The 15,885-nt window shown below is 49.5% G+C and overlaps 3 protein-coding genes across 6 annotated transcripts; 2 read left to right on the top strand and 1 right to left on the bottom strand.

Annotated features, from left to right (window-relative positions):
* The first annotated feature begins 189 nt into the window (after positions 1-189).
* On the top strand, positions 190-5,971 carry galnt11 (UDP-N-acetyl-alpha-D-galactosamine:polypeptide N-acetylgalactosaminyltransferase 11 (GalNAc-T11)). 3 transcript variants are annotated; one of them, XM_088282293.1, is made up of 12 exons: positions 190-312; positions 1,196-1,433; positions 1,550-1,673; positions 1,737-1,903; positions 2,036-2,161; positions 2,226-2,475; positions 2,531-2,648; positions 2,793-2,945; positions 3,161-3,367; positions 3,433-3,537; positions 3,612-3,749; positions 3,865-5,971. In XM_088282293.1, the coding sequence occupies exons 2-12, from the start codon at positions 1,229-1,231 to the stop codon at positions 4,000-4,002; spliced, it is 1,731 nt and encodes a 576-aa protein (XP_088138419.1). In that variant the 5' UTR covers positions 190-312; positions 1,196-1,228; the 3' UTR covers positions 4,003-5,971. The 3 variants fall into 3 exon arrangements, with proteins under 3 accessions (XP_088138419.1, XP_088138416.1, XP_088138417.1); XM_088282290.1 differs by having other exon boundaries at positions 3,862-5,971; XM_088282291.1 differs by having other exon boundaries at positions 192-312; positions 1,199-1,433; positions 3,862-5,971.
* Positions 4,454-10,491, bottom strand: riok3 (RIO kinase 3 (yeast)). 2 transcript variants are annotated; one of them, XM_088282295.1, is made up of 13 exons: positions 10,210-10,491; positions 9,243-9,364; positions 8,767-8,912; positions 8,464-8,571; positions 8,273-8,382; positions 8,016-8,159; positions 7,797-7,924; positions 7,549-7,731; positions 6,918-7,077; positions 6,702-6,782; positions 5,483-5,572; positions 5,281-5,394; positions 4,454-4,932 (listed from the first exon to the last, which is right to left on the bottom strand). In XM_088282295.1, exons 1-13 carry the CDS (start codon positions 10,243-10,245, stop codon positions 4,816-4,818), a joined length of 1,539 nt encoding a protein of 512 aa, XP_088138421.1. In that variant the 5' UTR covers positions 10,246-10,491; the 3' UTR covers positions 4,454-4,815. The 2 variants fall into 2 exon arrangements, with proteins under 2 accessions (XP_088138421.1, XP_088138420.1); XM_088282294.1 differs by having other exon boundaries at positions 8,273-8,571.
* A 493-nt stretch (positions 10,492-10,984) lies between these two features.
* On the top strand, positions 10,985-15,395 carry LOC148318727 (clavesin-1-like). Its single transcript, XM_088282296.1, has 8 exons — positions 10,985-11,268; positions 11,760-12,085; positions 12,160-12,330; positions 12,430-12,548; positions 12,769-12,943; positions 13,357-13,467; positions 13,632-13,855; positions 14,178-15,395. Exons 2-8 carry the CDS (start codon positions 11,987-11,989, stop codon positions 14,254-14,256), a joined length of 978 nt encoding a protein of 325 aa, XP_088138422.1. The 5' UTR covers positions 10,985-11,268; positions 11,760-11,986; the 3' UTR covers positions 14,257-15,395.
* The last annotated feature ends 490 nt before the right edge of the window (positions 15,396-15,885 follow it).

The raw sequence follows: 15,885 nt of genomic DNA, 5'->3' as shown, positions 1-15,885 counted from the left end.
GCTCCTTGTGGAAGAACATTTTTCTTGCTCAACCTATAAACAATGCCCCATTATTTGGAGTAAATGTAAATAAATTCTCTGCCGCAATGAAGTGAACTTGGGACAAAGTACAAAATACTTGGCACAGCGCAAAAGCTGACTTTAAGATCACGAAGCTGATTTTATTGTGAAAGCCGTTGGCGGAAGTGTGTGGCGCGACGTAAACGTGACGTGAGGTGCCGTTTCCGGCGTTCGGACTTGATGCTACTCGGTTGAGGCTCGTAGATTGCGCTGTGAGTCTCAACTTGTCTTGACGCATACTGACGAACGCTGGTGAGTCACGTGACCTCGCCGCCGTTTTGCACGCGAGTTAGTAAGATTGCTGACAAGGCAGTCAATGAGCCTAGCTTGTGTTGGCGCAACTAGCCTGCTTCCATTATCGGACGGCCTTTAAACGCATCTTTTGGCATGTCGACAAATGTCGACAACTTGTTTCGCTTGTTTTGCGCTCCGTCACAAATGCTTCAGACGCAAATACTTTTCGGCGCCTTCCTAGTGCCTGTCTGTCGTTTACGTCCTAAAAATCTGAATAATTGAAAGGCGACATTGCACATGCTGTCTCGCTGGAGAAGAAAAACATATTTTGTGCGTGCCTCATTCATTTGGCGTCTGACAGTCTTTTGTCGCAACGAAAAGTTTGTCTTTAAGAACACTTTGTAATCGCGACGATGGCTGGAAGTGAAAAAAAGGCAAACTTGTTGATGTGCTTAAAAGCAAATCCTCTGGAGATTTGTGAAGACATTTTATGAATGGACTTTGCTTCTTATTACCGCACACAATCATTGACATTATTGCCGAGAAACAATTCTTGAACTTCCTCATCGTCCAAACTGCCAACCTTGGAGGACTTCCCAAATGTGGGGAATAAAATAATCAGAGGTGGGCATTCCGCAATCAGTCCGTCACTGACGGACGCCCGTTTTGCCGACGACTGGAAGCAAAAACCAAAACAAACGACAAAGCACTGAAGTAGATTTTCGTCCGTCGGATTATAATCATTTACCGGCTCAAGTAGTGACAGAATTTTTGCCGGGAAGTACACGACATGTTTTCCAGTAGTATTATGTTGTAGCGCAATAATGTTACTCAACTTGTGATGCAATACCACAAAATAAGACAATTGTGTGCGTGTGTGTGTGTGCACGAACGCGTGTAGCAGTGTGATGTAAAGCGATGCTGGTGCGCCACGATGGCTTTGGTGCCGCTGCGCTACTTCTGCTACGGCTGCGTGGTGACGTCGGCCGCCTGGTCGGTACTCCTCCTCGTCTACTTCCTGCGGACGGCCGAGCCGGGTCTCGGCCGAACCCCCGTCGGGCCGCGCCACCGCGTTGTCGCCGAGGAGCCGGCCCGCGATGACGACGCGGGGGCCGCTGCCGCGCTGTCGCCAGAAATGGGTGAGTGACCTCAGTTGACTTTTTGATGGGCCGCAAACGCACACTCTTGCCATTGGGCGTTTGGAATCGCGGTTGGCAACCCCCACAAAGTTGTTTTGGGAACCCCGTGCGTGCAGGTATGATCTTCAACGAGGCCGACCAGGAAGTGCGCGACACCGGCTACCGTCAACATGCCTTCAACGTGCTGATTTCGCGCCGCATCGGTCCTCGCCGCCAGCTGCCCGACACCAGAGACCGCAGGTGGGACGCCCGTTGTCCTGGCCCGGCTGCCGGCGCCTCAGATTGACCCGCTGCCTTTTGCAGGTGCGGCAGCGAGATCTACCCCGAGGATCTCCCGTCCGCCAGCGTGGTCATCTGCTTCTTCAATGAGGCCATCTCTGCTCTCACCAGGACGGTCCGCAGCGTGTTGGACCGCACCCCCGTTCACCTCCTTCACGAAATCATCCTGGTGGATGACCACAGCGAGCTCGGTAAGTGACGCCCGGCGCTGCCATTTCAGGCCCGAAGAAGGAAGCTGACGGACAGGAATTTACGCTTTACTACACGAGCGTCTGTTCCAAAAGAGAAAATAATGAGGATCGACAAAATATTTGTTTGTGCAGCTGAGCTGAAAGATAACCTGGACCGATACGTCCGAGAGCAGCAGCCTCAGAACGTCAAGCTGCTGCGGAACCAGAGGAGGGAAGGACTCATCCGAGGACGCATGATTGGAGCCAAGCACGCCACCGGTGAGTCGCACGTCCTTCTGTGACCTTCGCCTTCCTCACCCGCCCTCCAACTTGTGCGTGTCAGGTGAGGTTCTGGTCTTCCTGGACAGTCACTGCGAGGTGAACCGGGCATGGTTGCAGCCATTGTTGGCGGCCATCCGGGCGCAGCGCCACGCGGTGGTGTGTCCCGTCATCGACATCATTTCCGCCGACACGCTGGCCTACTCGCCGTCCCCGGTGGTCCGCGGAGGCTTCAATTGGGGGCTGCACTTCAAGTGGGACCCCGTGCCCGCTGCCCAGCTGGCTGGACCCCGGGGCGCCATCGCCCCCATCAGGTAAGGAGCGCGGCCCGCCGTCCACTGTCCTCGTCTGACAGCCCCCCCCCCCTAGATCTCCCACCATGGCGGGCGGTCTGTTCGCGATGGACAGGAAGTACTTCGGCGAGCTGGGCCAGTACGACGCTGGCATGGACATCTGGGGCGGCGAGAACCTGGAGATCTCCTTCAGGGTGAGGCTTGCGCTGGTCACCGCCGCCATTTCTTTTATTTCATAAAACATCCTTCGCCTACACACCTGCTGATCGGCATCACACTAATGTGCTACGAAACACTACTCGGCAGACCCTGACACATTGTGTGTGTGTTTGTGTCAGATTTGGATGTGCGGCGGGCAGCTGCTGATCATCCCGTGTTCCCGCGTTGGTCACATCTTCCGCAAAAGGAGACCTTACGGCTCTCCGGGCGGCCATGACACCATGGCCCACAATTCACTGCGCCTTGCTCAAGTCTGGATGGACGACTACAAGGTACACGCACGCACGCACGCACGCCCGCTCAGGTGTAACCCATCTGGGCGAGTGTTGCCAGAACAACCAGCTGCCTTGTGCGCCGCCTTAAGGCTCTGTCAGGAAAGCGACTGCAGTTTTGCGTGACAGTTGTCTGTTGGAACAACATCCTCGTAAGGAAAACTGCCAGCAAGGCTTAGGAACATTTTGTATTTATTTTTTTGGGGTAATTGCAGGAGCACTTCCTGTCCCTCCGGCCCGAGCTACGCGAGCGCGATTTCGGCGACGTTAGCGAGCGTTTAGCGCTGAGGAAACGTCTGCAGTGTCGCTCGTTCCGCTGGTACCTGGACAATGTGTACCCCGAAATCAACAACAAGCTGCAGGTGCCGCCATTGCTTAGCGACAAGAAGGCGGCGCGCCCCCGGGTCCTACGGCGAGGACGGGTAACCTTTGACCTTTCCGGCTTCCTGTTGATCGGCATCAAAGTAAAAGCCGCTTCCTGTTTCAGCTGCGCAACGTGGCAAGCGGACTGTGTTTGGTGGCGCAGACGAGGGTCAGTCAGAAGGGCGGCGCCGTCGTGCTCAGACCCTGTGACCCTGGCGATCCTGAACAGGTGACCTACGACCCTGCGTCGCTGCCATGAAAATGTGACATCATGGCGTTGCATGTGTTGGCGCGTGCGAGCAGGAGTGGACGTATGACGACGAAGGTCAGCTGATCCTGTCCGGCCTGCTGTGTATGGACGTGTCAGAGGTCAGGACGGCCGACACGCCAAGGCTCATGAAGTGTCACGGCTCCGGCGGCTCGCAGCAGTGGAGCCTTGCGGTGAGACACGTGCACACGCACACACGTCCGCCAACACGTCTGCCAATCAAGCCGCACGTGTGAAATTGAAGAAGTCTTCCTTGAACGCGTGTGCGCGCGCGTGTTCCCACAGAAGTCTGCGCGTGTGTACCAGGTGTCCGTCGGTCAGTGTCTGTCTGCCGCGCAGCCGCCGGGAGTCAAAGGTCACATCGTCATGGCGATATGCGACGCCTCACGGCCACAGCAGTGGCAGCTGGAGGAGGGCGGGGCTTGACCTGGTCATGTGACAATCCACTCACTTTTTAAGACGATTATATTGTTTTTATTTTGATTTTTTTCCTCTCTTAATTATGATCTTGGAAGATTTCTTGTAAATAATTATTAATTCCTCAACTGCGATTGGCTCCATGTCTTCATTCCCGCACACGTGGGCGTGCAAAAGACAAAAATTTAAATTGTGACGTGTTCTTCGGGATTTATACCACGTTCTGCCATGACGTGCACAAATTTCTTCCGACTGAGCTACAGCAAGTTTAGCCAATTTGAGAGCTGGCCATGATTAGTAAGGTTTAAAACAAAAAAGTATAGTAGCAAGGCCTTTTTTTTTTTTTTTCTTCCTTGGTTTTGAGTCAGATTTCGTTCCTTTAATGGTAATCGCATACCTGTACCTAAAACCTTTCTGACATTAAGTGAGAGACGGTTAACAAAATCACATGAATTTGAGGTGGTTTCCGATTCGATCTTTAATTTTTCTTTTTGAGGAGGAAGTTAGCATGTCAAAGTGATAACCAAAGATGGAAGTGACGTATGAAAGAAGAGCACTCACAGAGTTCATCACACAAACGACGTGTGTGTTCGCTTCTTTCATACACCTTTGCCATCATCATCAAACAAAGCACACACACAGTTTGCCCAAATGTAGAGCACACCTCCATGCGTGACAAAGACGAGATTAGCTTCATCACGGCGGGGCATCGACGCACGCAGCATCCCGCGGGAGGCGCTGCGGGGGTGGGCGGGGCCATGTGCCTGTCACGCCGCCGTCATCGTGGCGGGGGAGAGAACGTGAGGGCGGGCCGACGCCGGGCTAATCGTCAGCGTCCATCTCTAAAGGAGGGTCGGCCTCCTCCTCGGAGGCCACGGCCAACGTTTTCTTTCCTCGCCGCTGCACGTGGTTCTCGTTCCGCTTCTCCAATGCTACGATCTTAAAGAAAGGAAAGTCCATAATTAAATACAGTCCACCCCGTATCATGGCAGCAAAGCACTCCTTTTGCTCTCACAATGGCGGAACATCACTCTTTTTGTCTCAATAAATGAGTAAATTGCGAGTGTCTCAATGACATTCTTTGGCACCATTTTGTGGCTAGGAACTATGCTGACATGGTTTGAGGAGCTTCATGCAGTGCTTTACCACCGCTTCACTCGATCAAAAAAAGTTCATTTTAAATGAATGAATGAAAACATACACTTCACATGCATGTTTGTGATTTGAGAGACGGCCGCAACATGGCGCTTTATTTTTCGGCCATATTGGCGAGTGTGTGCGTGTTACCTCAGCAACAAACTCCGCCTCATTCTCCGCACCAATCGGAATCTCGAGTCCTGACACGGCGTTGAAGAGCTCAAAGATGTTCAGCGCTTCTCTCACTCCTCGTTTCTGGAAGAACTGCACGACACACACGATCACACAAAGACTGCGCGTGCGCGTGCGCGTGTGCGTGTGCGTGCGCGTGCTCGCGGTGCCCATCGGTTACCGTTGAAACGTTCCTACAGTCTCGGAAGAGGAACTCCAGGCCGTGAGGATGCATCGGCTCGACCGACTGACTGACGTCGATCAACCACACCTGCAACAAACACGCAAATGGAAAGTAGTCAGTGCATTTATGAAGAAAGACAAGAAGAAATATGAAAAAAAGAGCAAAGGAGGAAAACAAGAAAGCCTGGTGGAAAAAGATGTTTGACAAAAAGACCTTGCAAGAGAACCAAAGAGTGACAAGAGGAACAAAAACAAAACGGCTGCTCGCCACGTTGGAGTACTTGCAGCAAGTTTCACGACATTTCTGCCTTGGTTTAGACCCTCAAAAAAAAAAAAAAAAGGCTTCTCATTTCTTTGCATGCTCACGGCAATAGTGTTCACAAAATAATTTATACACAATGAGATAGAAAGATCCAAAAGTTTGAAGACAATCTCTAGCCCGACTTTGTTAAACTATGGCATTAAAAAGTCAAGATGGCGGACTTCCTGTAAGGCTAAAGTAGACTTTTTTTTTTTTTTTTTGCAGGTCTTGTGCTGTTACATGTAGCTCCAGATTTTGGCAGATCAAGATGAAACGCAGAAGTGGGACTGTTTCGATAGAAAATTGGAGGGGTGCTATACAAACATTTTTTGAAACAAGAAATCTTGACGGTGTTTTTGTCCGTCGTTGGCAGCCACCAATTCGGTGAAATGTACAACCCAGAATTAAGAAACAATTATGAAATGCAAAGTTTCAAGCTCCGCCACGTTGTATAGTCTGTCGAAAACGGCAAATATTTGATGGGTTTTGAGCCAAATGTTGAGACGGTACAACCCAAATTTGAAGTCTCGACGAGGGGTCAAAAGTACGCCAAAATTGTACTTTCGAGTATTGCTGACGGACTTTGTGGACATGTTAGGGCACGCGTACCAAAACATTTCGGTACACGTGCCGTCCAATTTTTGGGGAAGAAGGACAAACATACTGGGCCAAGGCTTTGATGAAACCGTCGAGAGGGCGCCGCAGACGCGTTTTGTTTGTAGCGTCGATAAAATCTCAACTTTTTTGTTTTCTTTACGTTGAGGTCCTCAAAAACGCAAAACTTTATGGATGACGATAATAATAATAATAATAAGGAAGAAGAAGAGCAACTTTCACAAAAACAACCATTGGCTGCTCGAGCTTCAAACAATGAGAAAAAGAAAGAGCGAATGAAAAAGAAGAAAGAAAAAGTTACCTTTCCTTGATGCCACAACATGTTGTATTCGCTGAGGTCAGCGTGGACCAGACGGCACTCGCCATACAGCGTCCGCATCAACTACGCACACACAAATGGGAGTCGCTCTCTCGCCAACACTCGGGAGTATTAAAGACCGAAATGCGACTCGGACGCAACTTCGGCGTCCATCGCCGGCGGAACTCGTTGCGATATTGTACGAGCGAGCGTACTTACGTGCAAGACCTGGAAGAAGGCGCTCCTCAGGTCGTCAGAACTCAACACGGCGTCTTTGAGTTTGGGCGCAGGGACGTGATCACGTCCGATGAACGACATCACCAAGATGTGTTTCCTCAACACCACCACGTCGGGACACGGAATGCCCGCCTTCTTCATCCTGTGCCGCCAACACGCATGCCGTCAGAGCACTTGCACACTTTTTTCAAAGACGTCCCCGCTAATGTGCATCGCTACGCTAACAACGCGAGGAGTGACGTTACACAGTCGACTACATTAGCCAACCTTCACAACCTCGCCAGTGACCATTTAAAAAAAAAATATATATATATTTCTCGTTGTTTTGGAACTGAAGTCTCTCACAATTTGTGCTTCCATTGCGAAAGGCGCCAGCAGAGTTTGAATTCTTTTTTTTTTTTCCCCAATGCTAGCCATCATGCGTCACATGACTCGTCATCACATATTTTTTTTTTTTGGGGTGGCTTTTACAGACTCGTTTTTAAGATGATCAATTGTTTAAAATTGAATTGGATTTCAAAATCCAAATTGCAAATTCAAACTTGGGAATCGAGGTGAAAGTCAATCAATGAAAGAATCCGTCGGGCGCCGTATTGTCGGGTGAGCGAGAGACCTGCTCAGGTTGTGCATCTCCTTCTCGGCCCACAAGCGGATGATCTTGCGCGGGTTGAGTTTGGCGAAGCGGTCGATGAAGCGATAGTCGTCTTTGATGTAGCGGTCTCGGTTCCGGAACTCGTTCAGGGTGGTCTTGAACACCTTGAGGACCACCTCGTCTGGGACGGCCCGCTCATCCAGACTACGCACAAACACAAAAGTTGAACGCGTACGTACGCAGTGCGTGCGTGCGTCAAGGTTTCGCACCTTCCTCCGTTGGCGTGGAAGACCACCGACTCTTTCCCGGTGCTGATGCAGCCGTTGATGCTCTCCAGCACGCCGGCGTTGACCATCTTGTACATGAGCAGACGAGTGCGGGGGTCCACCACTTGCTCCTGCCCGGCCGGCCGTGCGAACGAGACCAAGACGAGCGTGACGTTCGGTCAACGAACGCAGCGAACGCAAAGTGTGCGCGACGGGACTCACGGCTGTGGAGTGTTCTTTCTTTTCGTGCAGTTTGGCGCTACGGCGCTGCTCGCTGGCGCAGTGCTGCTTCAGAGAGTTGAACACCTGATTGGACAATTTCAGGTCCATGCCCAGACCGTCACCCACTTGCACCTCGGGAGCAAACTAGACACACACGACAATAAACGAACAAACGCTCAGCGGATCGCGAGCGTTGACTTTTCAACGATGACTCCATCATGTCAACTGCTGGCGGAGAATTAGGAACGGCGACGTACGTTGTCCATGCGAGCTGTGTTTTTCCTGCCACACGTCACCGCATCGTGTTTGGTTGTGATGTTTTTGCCTTTGCCAGCAAAACCTCTCCGGGGCGTCGTCTGAGGCTTGTCTGGCAAAAAACAAAAACCGCACAGGCGATGTGATTGGACAGCGCACCGCCGAGGTATTTGTAGCGCTGCGGTGGCGTTACCCGCCCTGTAGGGGTCGTGCCGGGTGTCCTGCCAGTCCACCTCGTCCTCAGAGCTGTCGCTGTCCTCGTAAGGATGAACCTTGCGGTAGTTCTCAAAGGAGATGGACACTGCAGAAAAACAAAAACACCGCTTCAAATATTTCCAAACGCCTTTTCATTCAATTGCGAGCAGAAACAGTCGAGTCATTGCAACGGCTTCTGGTGATCTTGTCAAGCCGCACATGAATTTCATAAAGTGGAATCAAGAAAGTGTGATCATGTGTTGCGATGGAGGCGAGTTTCCTCCCAAGCGGCTGCCGCTACCTTTGCTGTCGCCGTTGAACTTCTTCTCCTCTCGACGCAGCTGGTCATCAAACTCTCGATCGTACTGCATCTGAAGCATCTGAGCCAACATCAAGTCGCTGGTTGTGTCGGCGGCGTCGTCGTCGCTCCGCAACAAAGCCGATGGGCTGAACAAATGCATTATTGTTGTTCACGCGATTGCAAAGAGGTAGTCGGAACTTCCAAAGTGTCAAAAACGAGTCTCTGCCATTGTGCTGCTACTTCTGCTGTGCCTGCATTGGCCACCCGGGGGCAGCACTTTTAGTCATTCGACGCAGAGGATATAGAATATATGAGTGAGCACTGAAACATCGCTGCTATTTAGTGTTCGCATTAAGAAAGTGGAATGAAAGGCTAAGCAACGTAGCGTTTCGGTAGCGCTGATTAAGAAGGTAAGGCGTGTATGACGCAAAACTTGTACGACACGCATGTCGAGTAGAACGCGTCAGCCAACTTACTCAGTGAGGCTGCTAAAGTTCTGATCTTCTTCTTCCAGTTGTCTTGCCAGCTGCTCGCTCATCACATCCGCCAGCGAGCACGTGGACATGGTCGGCACGGCCGCCGTTATGGCCCACGGGCTCTGAAGGAAAAACGTCTTACTTGGAACAGATATGACAAGTAGCGAGATTCATCTATCTCTCGTGCAGATATACGTGTCAGATTGCAGTCCGATATCAGCCCAAAAAAAGGGCGTCGGATATTATTGGTCTAGATCCAAAATCTCTGACATGAGCGCTTATAGACAAGCAGTCCATTCCACAATACGCGCCTGGTCTTGTATCCAGTAGCCGTCGGATCGAGCATGCAGAGCCCACGTGATCAAAAATAGCAGTCCTGCGCATACCACGACACACTCCGCGGCTCGGTTGGTTCCTGCTGATATCGTATTGGACATAACTGCAGGCCGCAATATCGGTATCGGATCGGAAGTGAAGTGAAAAAAGGTTGTATCGGAACATCACCGTATTAGAGCAATTGACAGCACATATGCTCATTTCAATCTGAATTGAAACTTAGTGAAATGAGGAAAAGGTTGGGAAAACATGACAAGTTGAAAGAGGAAGGCCGCAACGCACAAATGTTTTTCATCTGGACAGTCTTGAAAAGTGCGATGACTCACTCGCATCCTTCTCAGCTGGAGGTCAAGTTGGGACATGTTGAGGTTTAGCCACTTCAGTCAAATGTCAACGGTCAACAACTCATTTCAATCACGTTGTTCTTTCCCACTTTTGGATAAATATACTATCGTCTACATAAACGGAAACTTTATTAAAACATTCAGTGTCGATGTCGTTGGAGGTGACGTCATCGATGGAAGTCGAATTGCCTACGCTTATTGTTTTCTTTTAAAAAGCTAACAGGCTACGCCATTGAACACACAAACGTAAAAGTAAAATTATAAGTTGAGAAGTTCGACAGGCTTACCTTAGCCTTGTGAGCAGTGACGCCACTTTGATTCATGATTTAACGACTGAAATTTGGCTAACTGAGAAGCTAAGTGGGCCGAGGTAAATTGAAAAAGTGAAAGTCGATAAGTGAACTGAGCAGATTATGAAAAGCAAACTAAAGTCGTGGCGACGCGTAAAAGACAATTTGAAGAAGATTTCAACGACTAAACGACTCGTTAACGACCAATAGAGTTTAACGCGTTTTGCGGAAGAAAAGGACCCTGGATCAACCGGAAGTACGTCGTCATCGTCCGCTCGCAATCTTTCACAATAAAATACATTTCCGATGACGTCAGTAAACCTCCGTTCAATTATTTTTCACACAAAAGAAATACAATTCGGTTCTGGAGTAACTTACTCCATACGCCGTGTTCGTATAATTTCAAGTGCCGTAAGGAATTCCGAGACGAGGCCACATTCGGCCTCGTCAGAGAAAAGCTATGCAGAGTGGAATTTCTACACCCCGATTCTTGTCATGTTGATAGGTGACAGTGTATCCAAATGAAATCCCGAGACATTAAAATTGTCGTTGAGTATTTAAGACAACAAAAAGGGAAAATTTAAAATAACAACACTGGGTTGTACCTCCGTCTCTCTTCGGATGAGGAAGTCGGGCAATCCCCCCCACCGCCACCCTCGCCACCCGTGAGCATTTGGCTGGCGAAAAAAATAGCTGAATAGAAAGAGTGATAAACAATCAATGAGTGCCAGTCTTTTCCGACGACTAATTTTATTTTGAAATTGGTTGCCCGGAAGTCTTACGTGGTCAAAGAAAAGAACGCCAAACTAGAGCATCCCGATCCTGATGTCTTCTCCGCACATTTTTTCCCCATCGTCGAGCGTTCGAATGCCAAAACACGACGTTTCATCTCGGTGTTTTTGAAAATTTTGTCCTTTTGGATTCCCCCCAGCCCACATTCCTTCTTGTTGTTGTTTTGTGTGTGATGGCCGACAGCGTCCTCAGCATCAGGACCAGCTCAGGAGGGCCGGAGCCGCTGGGGCGAGCGACACTCGAACAACACACCTAACTCCATCAGTAATATTTATTTTCATGATCATCTTTCGTAGCATATTTACAAGACATCGTTTATACTTATTATTACACATCTCCACCACAAAATGGACTCCAGTCGAAAATACCGATTCGAATGCATATAATCCAGCCATCCATTTTCTACACAAATTGGAAATTTACTGTTGAGAAGCTGACATTCGAGAATTTGGAAATTAACAAAGGTATATATATATATATATATATACACATAAAAAAGTAACCATAAAACCAAGACAATGAAATTTATAATGAAGTTTACATAGCTTTGCATGAGAAACATCCACTTGGCTTAATGTTAACAAACACTTCAAAACATCTTTCACATGTTAACAGTTAGATGTTTCTTGCGTCATATGTTGGATCTGAGCTGTATCTTGTTTCCAACAAACACTATGAATGTTTTAATATTGATATGTAAAATATAAAAACATAAAATAACATGCATCTATATATTGTATGGTCGTCTGTACTAGGAGAGCGCGTTGCCTTGACTCAGCTTTGAACTTCCTGCAATAACTGTCAGCCCGTGATGTTGAAATGGTCGCCGCCATGACAGCGCGCCAAAGGAGGGGGGCGCCGTGAGCAGCATCCGAGCTGGTGTGGATGACATCGTTTGAGGCGGCGGATTTGATTGGTTGAGCAGTCAGATGAGGCGTGCGATTGGAAAGTGAGCGCTTGCCAACCTCAAAACGCTAGCAGGATGTCACAGCTCCTGGCGGGCCTCAGCGCCGACGCCACCGAGAAGGCTCGGCTCGAGCTCAACGAAAACCCAAACACGCTACACCGGGACATACAACAGGTACTGGCGACAAGTCCCTCGTTTGTCTCGACGTGCTCTGACATTTGACACTTGCGTCTTTCCGCTGCGGCCAGGTGCGTGACATGATTGTGACTCGTCCAGACATCGGCTTCCTGCGGACAGACGACGACTTCATCCTTCGCTTTCTCCGTGCGCGCAAGTTCGACCCGGCGGAGACGTTCCGCCTGCTGGCGCAGTACTTCCAGTTCCGACAGCAGAACCTCGACATGTTCCAGAGCTTTAAGGTGCGCACACACACACCATTTGGTGTCCGAATCGCAAGGCAGTCATGAACAGCAAGTGATGTGCGTGTGCGTGCGTGTGCGTGTGCACGTGCGCATCAGGTGGACGACCCCGGCATCAAACGAGCGTTGATGGACGGCTTCCCGGGTGTTCTGGAGACTCCGGACCAACACGGCCGAAAGATTCTCATCCTTTTCGCCTCCAACTGGGACCAGAGCAGGTCAACGCGTCGTCATGGCGACAGCCACGTTCACCTTTGGACCTTTAAAAAACATAAAATGATTAGTTCCAGACACATATTATAACAATTTCTCAATAAATGATCATTTACTTGCTGCTTAACAACGAGCTGCAGTCCTTCGGCCAAGGAGTGCGCCAGACCTCGAGCTGGTTTTGAAGGACATCAACTAAACGCCGCTCGGCGCTCTCCGTTTGTCCAGGAACTCGTTCACCGACATCTTGCGGGCCATTCTTCTCTCTCTGGAGGTTCTGATCGAGAAGCCCGAGCTGCAGATCAACGGCTTTGTCCTCATCATCGACTGGAGCAACTTCTCCTTCAAGCAGGCCTCCAAGCTCACGCCCAACATCCTCAAGCTGGCCATCGAAGGCCTGCAGGTCAGACGCCGCGTAAACAAGCAGTCGGGTCGACGACAAACATTTCGGGATGTTGATGAAGGCGTGCCTGTTTGTTCCTAAAACTCGCGTTAGTGTGACGTCATCACATCAAAGAAGTTGGCATAGATGATTTTGGCACCACCTAGTGGCATCTTGGTGCCAAGTTGCTACGTTGAATTGAGTTGAGGCGTTCCATTTATATAAAAGTAATACTTTATCATGATCCAAAAATGGTGATTTAAAGAAATATATGTGACATTTGCGTCCCGTTAACTTTCCATTCAAACTAAAAAAAGAAAGTCGCTGACATTGTGGCTTGGTGCAGGAAAGTTGCTCTGATGTTCTGAAAGGAACAAGTGCTGAGTTGGCATGCATGAACCTGCAAGTGACCTGAATGTGCACATTCTCCCCAGGACAGTTTCCCGGCCCGCTTCGGAGGCATCCATTTTGTCAACCAGCCGTGGTACATTCACGCCATGTTCACCATCATCAAGCCTTTCCTCAAAGACAAGACCAGGAAACGGGTGAATGTAAAACCTCGTCCGTGTCTGCTTTGTCCTGTCCTGATACAATCAAATTGAAAAAAAAAAATAAGTTTTGTTTTCTATAGTTGCATCCAGCTCGCTATGTAGCGAGCTCACTGTGTGGCGGACTAATCCAATCCAATCCCCCGTATTGTGCGCCACAGATTTTTCTCCACGGCAACAACTTGAACTCGCTTCATCAGCTCATCCAGCCCGAATGTCTGCCGTCCGAGTTCGGTGGCACGCTTCCGCCGTATGACATGGGCATGTGGGCGCGGACCCTGCTGGGTCCCGATTACATGGACGAGACCGAGTACACGCTCACCTACGACGCCCTGCACGTCCGAGAGAATTGCGCTGGAGGTGCGGACAAGGAGCTCATGAGGAGGTCAGGACACTTGAAACAGTCGACGCAACAATTAGGGCTGGGCCACCAATCAATTTCCCGTTCCTCCCACCAAATGATTCCATTGACACGATCCAACTATGATGAAGTGAGTTAAGGAGTTTCATTTAGACAGAAGCAGTGTATTGGCGCCGTCTCATAGCACCCCGCTGTCACAGAACTATGTTGATGTGAAATGAGGGGTTTCGTCTCGACAAAAGTAGCGCTTTGCCGCCATCTCGCGGCCTCCATAGTGAGCCATTCGGAGTCTGTTTTTAGGCGGGCCCTGCAAGGCTGACTTGGGTGTGACCTTTTTGTGCTTCAGGTCTCAGTCGGTGGTCAATCCCGCCACGCTGCGACAGACGGACAGAGAGACCAGCACGCCGCTACTGGCCCTGGACTGAACACACGTGCGCACGCACGCACGCACGCACACGCACACACACTGGATTTTGAGCTGTTGTTTCGTCCTGTTTAGCTGAACTTTGACTTGTCCTTCCTGTTTCTGAGCCCAAATGTGTGTGTGCCGCACGCACGCACACATACACACGCGCTCTTACCTGTGTTTGTGTGTCCCCACGCTGGTCAAGCGTGTTAGCTTTGAGGAGGAATGTAGAAAAGGTTGTCATGACTTTAAATGGCGACAGTGAATGTTTGCTCCTCATCTTCATCTTGCTCATCTGTGACAATGATGCCCTGACATTCAGCATTCATTTGTCATGATTATAGTTCAGTGTTTCCCCATCCTTGATTGAGCCAAGGCACATATTTGATTTGATATCAGAAATATCTCTCGGCTCCGCACCAAACAAAACGTATTTGATCCAACTTTTTTTGTCCACTATATCAAAAAAACTTTGTCGTACTTAAGGACTCACGAATGAGTGAGCGACAATCTCAAAGTGGCTCCCTAATTGAAGTGAGAAATTGTCTAATTTCCCGCGGCACTCTACTGCGGTTGGTCAATGACCACGCACGCAACGAACGTTAGCATTTATGTTAGCGTAGCTTGCCGAAGTGGATGCTAACGTTTTAGCCGCCGTGGCGAACAGAAAGATTGGAAAAAGAAAAAAAAGCAGCTTTGAGTTCAAGTGAGAAATGAATTGTCACGTGGTCACGCCCGATGGTCGTCGCCGCGTCGTTTGCATCCAAATATGAATGAAGACACTTTTTGTCACGTATTCTCAATTTAGCCGTCAAGCAAATGTCACCGCATCGGCTCGAACGTCGACGAGCGAGACAAAGTTTTCATGCTTTCAAGTATTCTGCTGTCGACACACACCGAATGCCAAAATGTCCCTGAAGAGCAAGATTGTTTTTTTTTTTATTGAAGTGAACGTATTTCAGGATTGTATACTTCATGTTTTCGTGTGCTGCAGACAAAGTGGAAGGAAAACTTTGCGTCTTACGTGGAAATCATGGCCGATGTTACGATGAAAAGTTGCTCCTCACTTTTTTGCAGTGCCACTCGACATCAGGGCTACACTTTTCTCTTTTCATGTATTTACCGCAGAATGTAATCGAGTAAACATTTACACCTCCACGTGGGCTCTTTTCATTTTGGGGGGAGACTAGAAAGTTAAATGGCAACATTTGTAAAATGGACAGATGGCAACATATCCATCTTGACGGGTTTTCTTCTTTACAATCAATCAATCGTTTCGTAGAAGGTGGCCCGGTTGGGCAACTGGTTATCACGTCCGCCTCACCGTTTGGAGGTGCCGGCTTCCATTCCCGTGTGGACTTTGCATGCTCTCCCCGTGCCTTCGTGGCTTTTCTCCGGGTACTCTGGTTTCCTTCCACGTTCCAAAAACATGCACGGCAGGTTGATCGGACACTCGAAATTGTCCCTAAGCGCGTTTGTGAGCGCGAGTGGTCGTTTGTCTTTCAGGCCCTGCGATTGGCTGGCGACCAGTCCAGGGTGAGCCCCGAAGACGTCCGGGAGAGCCTCCAGCACCCGCGCGCGCGACCCTCGTGAGGAAAAAGCGGAACAGAAAATGGATTTTTCATAAGGTTAACGGGAGACGGAAATT

The sequence above is a fragment of the Idiotropiscis lumnitzeri genome, chromosome 19 (assembly GCF_059441095.1).
Source record: "Idiotropiscis lumnitzeri isolate Australia: NSW breed Sydney's pygmy pipehorse chromosome 19, RoL_Ilum_1.0, whole genome shotgun sequence".
Taxonomy (NCBI): domain Eukaryota; kingdom Metazoa; phylum Chordata; class Actinopteri; order Syngnathiformes; family Syngnathidae; genus Idiotropiscis; species Idiotropiscis lumnitzeri.
Note: the sequence above shows the minus strand (reverse complement) of the source record. Positions and strands in the feature narration are given on the sequence as shown.

Excerpts from the sequence above, each read along its gene's own strand:
- riok3 (XM_088282294.1), bottom strand. The coding sequence starts at position 10,245 with ATGAATCAAAGTGGCGTCACTGCTCACAAGGCTAAG. Across the intron at positions 8,913-9,242 it reads AACTTTAGCAGCCTCACTGA|CCCATCGGCTTTGTTGCGGA; the intron begins GTAAGTTGGCTG and ends GCATTTGTTCAG. Across the intron at positions 7,732-7,796 it reads TTCCACGCCAACGGAGGAAG|TCTGGATGAGCGGGCCGTCC; the intron begins GTGCGAAACCTT and ends GTTTGTGCGTAG.
- LOC148318727 (XM_088282296.1), top strand. The coding sequence starts at position 11,987 with ATGTCACAGCTCCTGGCGGGCCTCAGCGCCGACGCCACCGAGAAGGCT. Across the intron at positions 12,331-12,429 it reads ACATGTTCCAGAGCTTTAAG|GTGGACGACCCCGGCATCAA; the intron begins GTGCGCACACAC and ends CGTGCGCATCAG. Across the intron at positions 12,944-13,356 it reads TGGCCATCGAAGGCCTGCAG|GACAGTTTCCCGGCCCGCTT; the intron begins GTCAGACGCCGC and ends CATTCTCCCCAG.
- galnt11 (XM_088282290.1), top strand. The coding sequence starts at position 1,229 with ATGGCTTTGGTGCCGCTGCGCTACTTCTGCTACGGCTGCGTGGTGACG. Across the intron at positions 1,434-1,549 it reads CGCGCTGTCGCCAGAAATGG|GTATGATCTTCAACGAGGCC; the intron begins GTGAGTGACCTC and ends CCGTGCGTGCAG. Across the intron at positions 3,750-3,861 it reads CGCAGCAGTGGAGCCTTGCG|AAGTCTGCGCGTGTGTACCA; the intron begins GTGAGACACGTG and ends GTGTTCCCACAG.